The 12198-nt window shown below is 45.2% G+C and overlaps 1 protein-coding gene across 1 annotated transcript in view; it reads right to left on the reverse strand.

The window, feature by feature from the left end:
- Positions 1-12198, reverse strand: part of Dnah6 (dynein axonemal heavy chain 6) — a 205061-nt gene that overhangs the window by 91124 nt on the left and 101739 nt on the right. The window contains exons 38-42 of the mRNA XM_059258003.1: positions 9469-9690; positions 8303-8450; positions 5602-5759; positions 1591-1722; positions 499-670 (exon numbers count right to left, since the gene is read on the reverse strand). Coding sequence (XP_059113986.1) covers positions 499-670; positions 1591-1722; positions 5602-5759; positions 8303-8450; positions 9469-9690 — 832 coding nt within the window. The remainder of the gene's footprint in view (positions 1-498; positions 671-1590; positions 1723-5601; positions 5760-8302; positions 8451-9468; positions 9691-12198) is intronic.

Consider the following 12198-nt stretch of genomic DNA (forward strand, 5'->3'; position numbering starts at 1 on the left):
AGGGGACTTGAATAAGCTATGCTCTGTGTCTTAGCTACCTTCCCGCTGCTGTGATAAAATACCCTGGCAAAAGCAGCTGTGGAGGAAGGAGAGGTTTAGCTTCCCTCACAGTTCCAGGTAATAGTCCATCTTTTCAGGGAGGTCAGATGAGCAGGAGCTTGGGGCACCTGTGCACAACACATCCACAGTCAGGTAGCAGAGACAGGAGAGTGGAGAAGTAGAATGTGTGCTCAGCTTACTTCCTCCTCCTTACATAGTCTGGATCTCAAGCCCAGGGAATAGTGCCACCCATAGTGGACAGGTCTTCCCACCTCAACTAGCCATGCCAAGAAGGTCCTCTCCCAGGTGGTTCTAGAACTCATCATGTGGAAAATTGAGATTAAGCATCGTGCTAGGGGCGCCTAGTTGAATCATAGACACCTTGGTGCACATGATTCTGAGAGAGTTGGTGGAAGGCAATGGAAATGCAGAACCAAGGACAAAGGTTCAGTACACTACCTTGCACACACTTGGATAAGTCTCTCAGGTTAAAGACGTAATGGGACTTGGCTGGGGTTGGCAGGAGATCGACACTCATCCTGTTATAAATCTCAACTGCAGCTTCCACAATGTTTGATGAAGTTTGCTTTACAGCTTGTGGGAAATCAGCCAGGAAGCCATTCAAGATGGCCTAGAACCAGAAGTGTAATGAGAGTTACATTTTTAAGCCAAATACTTGTCTTTCAAGTACTCTGGTTCTGATACCTTTTCTAAGCGCAACTAGAAGACTAAATTCCAACACAAAGGCATCTGTGTGTCAAGCCCTTATTCAGAATGTACTCTCAAGAACAGGATTTTTCTTGTGATTTGTGGTTGTTTGGGTTGGCTGAGTGGAATTCAAAGTGATATGTGACTTACCACAAACTTTCCATTTCCTGTCTCTGTGACTCTGTTCCCTCAAGAAATCTCTGTTCCTCTCTGTCAATTTGAATCCTCCTCCAAGGCCAGCCTTGGGTGATTGGCGATGGCATGCCTTCCCTTGACTCAAGTTTTGTCATCATTCTTTTCAAAATAATGTTTCACATTTATTGGACACTTCTGAGCACTTCTAGGTTAAGGGAACAATGCGCTTCCCATTTAAAAGATGAGTCATTTGTCCCTTGGGGAGGTTAGTACAGGTGGGAGAAAGATGGCTGATAGTTCATAGTGGTGGTGGGAGAGTCGATGAAGTCTGTCTGAGATGTGCGGAACTGGAGCTGCCTGGAGTGGTCTGTGGTTTGAGGGGAGACCCAGGCCTGGATGTCATGTCTGAAGTGTGAGCAGAGGTAAGGGCTGGGCAGTGGAAGAGGCCTGCCTTTTTTAAGAATAAATGTCATGTTTAATCTGTCTGCATTCCTAAATGGTCTGCCTTGTGAGACCACAACTACAGCAATCAGTGATGCAGACACTTGTCAGCTGCTCTCTGGGTGCCTATGGTCACATGCTTCCTCCTTAGGAAAGGGATGGAAGGGGTCCCTGGAAACCCAGCGGACTATGTTGACTATGAGATCCAAGGATCTCATGTTATATATTTTCTTTTCCCCATCTTGTCAAGTTAGAATCCACACTCACCTGAAAAATCTGCTTTAGACTGTGCTCCGAGGGCATAGGGAGGCACAGCATGCTGAAGTGTCGGATGAAGCGGGGTGTCACAGGGTTGCGGCCCCCTCCTGGGGGAGCACACGCTGATACAATTGTTACATCCTGTGTGGAGAGAAAGCCACTTGGGTCACTGTGCAGAGAAAGAGATAAGACCTGCCCTCCCCAGTATCAAGACTTGGCACCGACATTCTTTTGAGGACCTATCAGGAGCCGGCATTGCGACCCCGTGAGTAGCTGAGGTCACTGTTCCTACCCTCATTTCATGATGGAAAAACCAAGGTCTTGGGTGTTTAACTGAGTTGCTCAGTTGGCAGTGTCGGGGCTGTGTTTTGCAAAGGCCACTCTGGGGGCTGGGCAAGATGGCTCAGGGTGTACGAATGTGTTCTGTGACCCTTGTGGATTCCTGGGAACTTCCCTAGCACCAGGTCTCAACTACCCTGTCATCAGAGAGCCTGCATCCAGTAACTGATGGAAAACAGATGCAGAGATCCACAGCCAAGCACCAGGCCGAGCTCCAGGAGTCCAGTCAAGGAGAGTGAAGAGGGATTCTATGAGCAAGGGCATCAGGATCATGATGGGGAAACCTGCAGAGACAACCGAACCAAGCTAGTGGGAACTCGTGAACTTTAGACCAACAGCTGTGGAGCCTGCATGGGTCTGGATTAGGCCTTCTGCAAAAGCGAGATAGTTGTGTAGCTTGGTTTGTTTAAAGGGCCACTAGCAGGAGGATCAGGATCTATCCCTGGTGCATGAACTGGCTTTTTGGAGCCCATTACCTATGGTGGGACACCTTGTACAACCTTGATGCAGGGGGAGGGGCTTCAGCCTGCCTCAAGTGAATGTACCAGGCTTTGCTGACTCCCCATGGGAGGCCTTACCTTTTCGGAGAAGGGGATAGGGGATGAACTGTGAGGGAAGGCTCTGGGTGGGTGGGTGGGGCGGAAGGAGGGATGAGAGGGGGATCTGTGGCTGGCATGTAAAATGAATAAAAAATTTCTTAATAAAAATAAGAAGAAAAGGGGCTGGAGAGATGGCTCAGGGGTTAAGAGCACTGACTGCTCTTCCAGAGGTCCTGAGTTCAATTCCCAGCAACCACATGGTGGCTCACAACCATCTGTAATGAGTTCTGGTGCCCTCTTCTAGCCTGCAGTCATACATGCTGTATACATAATAAATAAATAAATCTTTAAAAAAAATAAGAAGAAAAAAAAAAAGAATGCATTCTGTCTTGTAGGGGACCATAGTTTATGGTTGTAGAATTTTATTCCCAGCACCCACATCAAGTGACTTAACTGTTTGTAGCTCCAGGGGATCAAACACCTTCTTCTGGACTCCATGGGGCTATGTGCACAACCCCCGCCCCCCAAATAGGCACATAATTAAAAATAAAAAATAAATCTTTAAAGACAAACAGTGGAGATTAAAAGTCCACTCTGGCTGTCTGAAGATCAGGGCGGAGACCTAGGGTGTCTAGAGATCAGTTCAATGTGTTAGTTTAGTCCATTGGATACTGTAATGAGATAAAGACTATTGGCTTCAGAAGTCTGTGTGAGAGAGGGCTTCAGATAATGACCATGGAAATGAAAAGGAAGTAGTGATCAGAGAAATATTTACAACAGATAACCCATACATTCAGAAGAAATTCTAGGATTTGGGCTGGGTCTATTTGTCTTTAAGCTAATGACACCTTTTTTTTTTTTTTTTTTTTTTGCAGGGATGCTGGGAGAGTTAAATGACAGTAGAGCTTGGTGTAATTTGTTTTTACTATGAGCAAAATGGCTTACCCCAGACACGACCCTTTGCGGAACAGAAACAGAGCAGGCAGTTAATGCAGCATCCCATCCCCCTCAGACTCCTAAGCATTGCTGATGACTTGTTGGTTGTACATGTCATCATCACACTGGGGCTCCGATTCTCATCTTTTCTCCTCTCAGGGGCTGCAGATTCTCTATTCTTGCCTTCTCTCTAATCCATTCCTTTCCCACAGCCAAGGAGATCTTTCTAGAACACTTGCTTCAAAGACTCCCCACCACTAAGAGGACAAACCCACATTCCTCATCATGAACCCACAGCCCTCTGAGGTGTGAGTTCTGTTCCTCTTGCTGTTCTGGATTCACATTTTACAGGACATGGGTATTTCAGACTCCCTGTTTATGAAACATAAAGTGTTCACTCGCTTTGTTCTGTGTTTATATTCTAGGTTCTCAACCAACTGCTTCTCTCATCCTCAACCCAGTCCCAACCCTGAATTCTGTCTCTGCTGCTCATCATCTTTCACTACAAATGTCTGCCTACTTTCTAACACTCCACTCTCTAGGAGGCAAGGACAGTTTCATTTGCCACCCATCTCCCCAAACAGCCTGGCAAGAACTCAGTGCAGATAGGATGAACTGAATTAAAGGTAAGAAACACCCAGCCTTGTTTTATAGACTGAATTTACCCAGAAACAATGTGAAGTCCTAATTTGTGGTAAAAATTTGATTGCCTTTGGAGACAGGGAATTTGACGAGGTGATTAATGTAAAATGATGTCTTTAGGGTGACCCAAAATACTAGATGAATGATACCTTTGTAAGAGATTGGGACGCAGAAGGAAGCCAATTGCTGTGGTTTGAGTACAGTTTGCCTCCTTTATAACTCATGTCGGACTTTAATCCCTGTTATGAGGCATGTGGAGAGGAGAAGCTTAATCCAACCATGTTTTGAGATGCTAACTTTAGGAAGTGATTAGAATTGGATAAGGTCATCAGAATGATACTCCCACTATAGAGTTATTGGTGGCCTCATGAGAGCAGGGACAGAAAAAAAGGTACATGCTTCTCATATTTCTCCATGTGATGCCTTGCTGTTGTATATATAGCATTTCCCCCTGCTGCTTAAGAAGCTGCAAAAGGTCGCCGGGCGGTGGTGGCGCACGCCTTTAATCCCAGCACTCGGGAGGCAGAGGCAGGCGGATCTTTGTGAGTTCGAGGCCAGCCTGGTCTACAGAGCGAGATCCAGGAAAGGCGCAAAGCTACACAGAGAAACCTTGTCTCGGAAAAAAAAAAAAAGCTGCAAAAGGAAGCTTTTTCATACCAGTACAACTAAACATAAACAACTCACAAGTTCTAGGAAATACCAGAAACTTACTAGATTCACAAGGCCCCTGGATTCCCAAGGTTATATAGGTAGTAACGACTGATGAGGAGAGGAGACTCAAATGTTGAGCTGCTTGCAAGTTGTGCAACAAACTCTAGATCTAGCTATTATGAGTTGTCACCCATGCTAGGGGTGGGGGTGAGCTTTGGGTGAGGCAGCTGCCCCTGCTTTTCCTTCTGAGACAGGGTTTTACTCTGTGACCCTGGCTGGCCTGGAACTCATGATATAGACCAGGCTGGCCTTAAACTCACAGAGATCCACTTGTCTCTGCCTCTCAAGTGCTGGGATTAAAGCCGTGTACCACCATATCCAACTCTGCAGCTGCCTTTGAGTCACCCATGTTCCTGTAAGTAACCCTTTATCCACACCTGTAAGTAAGCCCAATAGACTCATTGGTTTCCCAGGTTGGATTTTGATGGTATCTTTATTTTGGTCCACCATTGGTTCCCCATCTGCATTGAGGGGACATTTGTACATATCTCTCCAGTGTCACCTACTACTTGCACCATCCCAATGGTGAAGCAGGAAAGCTGTCACCACATGTAGCCTCTTGCTCTTGGATCAAAACCACAATAAATCTCTTTATAACTTAGCCAGCCTGTGGTTAGCAACAGGAAACAGACTAATAAACCCATGTAAAGACATGAGAAGGAGGACATCTACAGGTCAAGCAGGGAAGTCTTAGAGGAGTGGAGTTTGGTGACTCGTTGATCTTGAACTTCAAGTCTTCAGAATTATGAAAAACTAGGTTAAGCTACCCAGACTGTAGTATTTTGTTATAGTAGCCCTGGCAAATAACACTCCATATTTGAAGACACCAATTACTGTAAAATCTAAAATTAACCTGTATTTCTTTCCAAAAGAGTTTGTTCCTGTCATAAAATCCACCAAAATCTTGATATTGCCGAAGTAATTCAATGGGCGGCTGGGAGCCATAGCGATCCAGTCGGGGCATATTCAGATCGTCAACAAAAATCACGACTCGTTTGTTTCCTGGTGCTCCTGGGAAAAGAAAAAATAATTGTAAAAGAATCACAATTTGTCATCAGAAAATGTAAGGCCATTTTGTTGTTGTTGTCGTTTGAAAATGATTTGTTCTTACAGAAATTCATGTTGAGGCGTGGTCCATGGTGTGATGGAATAGAGAGGTGGTGGAACCATTGGGGCATTTGGGGTCATGAGGGATCTGCCCATCCACCCTCTTCCAGGAGATACAGGCATTCACATTGTCCTGCCATGTGGTTCCCTATCCTTAGTCTCAGAAACACGTGATGATGTTAGCTCCCCAGTGAGGTCTGGACCTTTCCAGATGTGAGGACCAGATGGCTAAACACCTGAGCATGGGGGAGGAAGGGGATTACCTTTCCACAGAAGGAAGTAGAGGGATATTGTGGTGGTTTGAAAGAACATGGCCCCCATAGGCCCATAGGGAGTGGCACTATTAGGAGGGGTGGCCTTGTTGGAGTATATGTTGAAGGAAGTATGTCACTGGGGGCAGACTTTGAAGTTTCAGATGCTCAAGTCAGGCCAGTGGCTGAAAGTCCCTTCCTGTTGCCTACCAATCTTTATGTAGAACTCCCAGCTACCTCTTCTGCACCATTTTTTGCCTGGGTGCTGCCATGCTTCCCATTATAATGACAATGGGCTAAACCTCTGAACTTTAAGCCAGCCCCCAATTAAATGTTTTCCTTTATAAGAGTTGCTGTGGTCATAGTGTCTCTTCGCAGCAATGGAAACCCTAACTAAGACAGATACCAAAGGTTTCCATTCATGAACACCACCTCACCATTCCCATATGGAAAACAGGCTTTGATATTTGGAAGCATCCCAATCCCATCAATGGAAATTCCTGGACAGTAGGAAGGAAGCACAGGTGAGTTCACCCATTCTGGCCTTCAGGGCTTGAGAAAACAGCTACAGCCCTATGGCTGGGATTAATGATAGGTGGTGGTTCCAAGGCAACTGAAGCTAATTCAGGCCTCCACTCCATCTTCTGTCCCAGAGAAGCCATGTAGCAAGACTAGACTGGGAAGAAAAGACCTAAGGGAATAATTCATTAAAAACATGGAGCTCATGCCAAAAAGCCAGACTGGCATCTGCTGCCCCGTGTTTAGCTGAGCAAGGCAAAGGGGACCAAGAGGAGTCAGCGAGGCAGTTGGTAACCCCACTGTTAGCATATGGAGGTCAGTGCATGATGGACACTGTGGAAAGCCGCTGAGCCTGAGCTCTGTCAGGTACCCATCCAGAAGGGCTGTGGGCTCTGCTAAGTGAAGTCCAGCACCTAGAAGGTAGAGGTTGTGTTGCTGGAGGATGGGAAGGAGTGGAGGCTGAGACCTTGAGATCAACCTCAGGCAGCCCTCCAGTAAGGAGGCTGAAGGCTGACCAGTGAACTGCTCTTTTAGGAAAGCTCACAAGAGCTCGGTCCTGCACGCCTGCCCCCCAGGGAACACGGATAGCAATCCAGGGCCAGAGGAGCAGGGGCCACACAAAGCGACAACCTAAATGCCAGTGAGGAACAAAACATTAGTCCATCTTCGGCCCCTGCACATCAGGACCTCTAGGGCTAGTAAAAACACCCCATGCTACCCTCCATGCCAGGCCTGGAGCTGCAAATCTGACTTACAGCAGAGACAAGGGCTGACTTTCAATTAGGCTTGGGGTTGGTATTTTACATTGGCCCAGACTTGAAACATCTAAAGATGACAGGAAAATTATGCTTTTTAAAAAAACTTAGTAGCAAATAAAGGAAAGAGAAGGAGATGTTAAACCTTGTCTGAAAACACCAAACCCAGAAACTCCATGTGCCAGATATGAAGACCTTTGCTGGTTTTGAACAAATGGAAGTCAACTGGGATTTGAGGACCTTGGGTGGAGGGAAGGGGAGCCATGAAATGTCAGAGACTGAAGATGGTCTGGGCTGACCGGGGCTGTCAGGGTTAATCTTCAGTTTGACTTCACTTGGAATCGCCTAGGGGCCACACTTCGGGGTGTGTCTGTGAGAGTGTTTAATGGAGAAGGGAAGGTTAACCCCAAATGTGGGGGCACCATCTCATGGACTGGGATCCCAGTCTAAATAAGAATAAGAAATAAAAGGAGAAAGCAAGCTGAGCGCCAGCCTTCGTCTCTCTGATTCCTGATGGCAGATGCTGCGTGACCACCTGCTCGTTCCTGCCGCCATGCTTTCCCCGCTCTGATCAGTTGCCCGCCCCCGCCCCCCAACCAGCTGTGAGCCAAAACAAATTCCTCTTCCTTTAAGTTGCTTTCATCTGGTGTTTTGTCATACCAACAACACGCAATTCACAGTGAGATACCCGGATGAGGAAAACAACCATTAGCAGACTCTCCTTATGTGGGCTCGCCACGAACTTGTGCTGAGGCATGGCCTCAGCTGGACACGTAGGACCTTTAAGGACTAGGCTGCTCACCGCAAGAGTGGGTTGGTGTGAAGCAAGCTGGTCTCCTCAGCTTGCTCTCTTTGTAAGCGATTTATTGGCTGATGAATAATTTGTGTGAAAAAAAAAAAACCCTGCAATGATGATTCTTACCTAGAATATTTTTTCTTTTTCTTTCCAATTTTGACTCAATGATCTCTTGTGTCCTTGAAGATGAAGTCTGGGCAGAAAAATTCAGATAAACGGGGACATAGCCAGCTGAATCTTGAATTTTGTTCAGCAACCCTTTTGCGATCACAGACTTTGAATAAAAAAAGAATATGTTGATTGATTTCATATTCGGTACAATACTTTTTCAGTAGCCCACACTGGTCATGATCCAGCTCAGTGAATGAGAAACAGGATCAAAGGAGGAGGTCTGGATCTAGATGGGACTGTTGGGAATTCTTTCACTGTGGACATGGATTTCAGTTATAGTCAGCAGAACCAAAGAAATACTCTAATCAGACCTAACTCAGAAAGAAGTCTTAGTGTTACACCAAAATTCTTCTGCCCAATTTGATACTGAAGTAGACCCACATTTCTTTTTTGAAATCTTTTAAAATTTATATTTTATTTATTGTATGTGTGTGTGAGCATGTGTGAGTATGTGTGCATGTGTGCATGTGTGAGCACGTATGTGGGGGTGCCTATGCGTCATGGTGTACATATGTGGAGGCCAGAGGACAACTTACAGGAGGAATTGGTTTTCTCCTTCCAACCCCTGTGTCCTGGGGATTGGACTCAGGTAGCCAAGCTTAGCAGCAAGCTGCTTTATTTGCTGAGCTGTGTTGCTGGCCCACACTTCTTAGTGATAATATAGGAAACAGTGAATCCTGGTTTGTGTGGATGCCTCTAAGTATTTTCTTCTCCACCCCTCCCCACCCAAATTAAAATGACACTGGAGTTATGGCTGTGTCAGTTAAAATAAGTAAGAAACAGGACAGAATGACCTTTATCAACAGTCCTCGGGGAACACAGTTGCTCTGGGCAGTTTCTCTCCAGACAACAGGAGAGAACTGCAGAGGTACAGAAATGCCCCTAAACTCAAAGCCTGGTCGGTGACTCCAACCCGAGGATACGTCTAGAAACCGATAAACTTTGGGGAAATCCCTGAGTCTATATAGATTCTGCAGAGATAAATTCTTCCTGAAAAAGTGATAGAATCTAAAAAAAAACAAATTTCCCCTGGAAAACGGTGTGTTATTTCCGGTGCTGAGGACCCTAACTCCACAGTCCCCTCACTTTTGATAGCACTTCTTTTCCGACGTGTTTCCTACCTTGCCGACGCCGGTTGTTCCCGTGAACAACACCGAATGCCTGACGGCCAGCAGCTTTTCCATTAGATAGCCGTAGCGCACTGTGTCTGCTGTAGGGACAAGCATCTCAAAGAATGGGACTTCCCTGCTGTACTTGAAGGTGGGTATGATTCGTTCCCAGGGGTCCAAGCGTTTGGTGTCAAAGTCTACGTGAATGCTCCACAGGTCTCCAGAACTGGGAAGCTGAAAATAGAAAATCAAGTATCAATGGACAACACTGACCCACAGAAATAGATACCTTGACATGAAAACAAAGGAGTCCAGAGAACACAAAGAGAGTTGAATTTCATTTTTCTTTTTAAGAAGAATTTGTTCAAATATCAGAGGCTAATTCTTTTTTTTTTTTTTTTAGTTTAACTGCAGTGGGGATGCATTCACTCCTCTGTGTGTGTGTGTGTGTGTGTGTGTGTGTGTGCACATGCGTGTGATATGTGTGCATGGTGTGGGTGAGTGCAGAGGCCAGTGGAGGACACTGGATGCCTTACTCTGTCATTCTCTGCCTTATTCATTTGAGATGAGGTCTTACTGAACCTGGAGCAAGGCTGGTAGCTAGCAAGCCCCCAGAGATACTCCTGTCTCCAGATTACAGAGTATGGGATGGGATTTATTTATTTACATTTATTTATTTATTTGATTCATTTTTATTTATGTGTATGTGCCGACTTGTTTGTATGTGCACCAACTCAACCCCCTTGGAGCCTTTGGCATTAAAATCTGACACGTGCAGAGAGAAGACAGGAGCTGGCAGGGTGGGCATTACCCTGAGAGTGCCCCCCATGCTGGGGCTGAGAAACGCCAAAGGAGAGATGACCCCTGCTCAGCAGGGAAGGCAGACAGGCCGGGCCAACTGATTGCAACCCCACAGAGGCGCTACATCCCCCTTAATCCGTCTTCATTTGAGATATGAGCGCCTGCTCTCTCACCTTCATAGAAATCGAGGGCTGGAGCTTCCGGTTAGGAAGAAATAGTGACAGAAGTTTTGAAAACTTTAACCTCGCTTATCTTTTATTTTCTGAATCTTCATTTTCTTTCTTTCTTTCCTTCCATCCTTTCTTTTCCCCTCCCTCTCTTCCTCCCTCCCTCAATCTCTCCCTCCCTCCCTTCCTTTTTCCTTCCTTCCCTTCTCCCCCCTTCTCTCTCTTTCTAGGAAAGCACTCTACCTCTGAACTCTATCCCCAGCCCCATATAGACTTCTTAATTTCTTTGTTTAATTTTTTTGCTCAGTCAAATTTTGTCTTTCTCCGTTTTCTCATTATTTCCCCCTTTTACTTATTCTTCATCACATTCTTAAGCTTTAGGAATCCTCACACTCCATCTGTCTTCACACTGTCCCAACACTCGTTTTCTTGTACCGCACTGGGGGATGAAAACGAAGGACAGTGTTGCTTTTTACTGCATGTTAGTGTCAGCTTTGTTGTCAAATCACTGTCCCTGTTACTGTTATCTGCTTCTCCTCTCTAAATAATAGCAGGGTCCCTAAGTCCAAGGAAGGACTGGGCACTAAGAAGACCCACATAAAATAAAACAGACAAGGGGCTGGAGAGACGGTTCGATAGTTGTGAGCACTTGCTGCTCTTGTAGAGGAACCAGGTTCCGTTTCCAGCACCTGCAACACTGGCGCACAGTGGCCTGGGGCTGGTGGAGAAGGATCCAGGCCCTCCTGAGCTATCCTGTGTTTCTATCTGTCTCGCTCCCCTCTATGTTTCTATCTAAATATTTTTCACTTCTCCCTCCTCAAGAGTTCCCTGGGGAAAAGGTAGGGGCGGGTCCCTCACAAGACCCCATTTAAAAAAAATAGAATTCTACATCCTACATTTTAAAAATTGAATTATTTCAAGGAGGAATTGAATAGGATGAGTGAAATAAGGAAATTAGTTCAAGTCCTGGATTAAAATCACCAATGTGGGTGAGGAAAAACCCTAGCAAAATGGATGAGAAATTTGAGAACATGGGGGAAAAATTTACCAAGGAAATTGAGAGTCTGGAAAAGAACCCAACGGAAGTGCCAGAAACAAAAGAGTCAACCACTCAAACACACACACACACACACACACACACACACACACACACACACACACACACATACACACTCAAGAGGTTCACAAACGGTCTATCTGTACGGAGTGTGTTTTATTATCTTAGGTGCTATGAGTAACCTAGGGATGAGTTAGAGCACGCAGGAGGCAGTGTGTAGGATATTTACCAACAATGCCCCTTTTGATAGAAGATACTCGAACATCTGCAGACTTTGGAATCCTTTGGGAGAATACTGGGATCAGTTTCCCCAAGGACAACTGTACGCACATGTGAATTTTCATACAATTATACCCATACACTAATATTTTAAAAATCCATGAGTAGTAGTATTTCCAGTTTCAATCTAATAACACAAGGTACATTTGCATCTATCTGTGATGATGAGGAATCTGGTCACCATAGCACATTTGTTCAATGTTGGGATGCATAAAAGTAGTTAAAGAGTCAATACAGATCAACTGTGAAAATGCACCTGTTAATTAGGACTCAGTCCTTATCTACAGTTCAGGAGTTTACAGACCATTTGCCTTATTAATATAAAATGCCTCTGAAAGCATACCAAAAGATTTCTTATTTGCTTGTTTTTTTTTTTTATTTTTAATATAATAGATGTTGTCAGTGTCTGAAAGAGAATAACTTTTTAAAAACCTCACA

Source organism: Peromyscus eremicus, chromosome 3, assembly GCF_949786415.1.
Source record: "Peromyscus eremicus chromosome 3, PerEre_H2_v1, whole genome shotgun sequence".
NCBI classification, from domain to species: Eukaryota; Metazoa; Chordata; class Mammalia; order Rodentia; family Cricetidae; genus Peromyscus; species Peromyscus eremicus.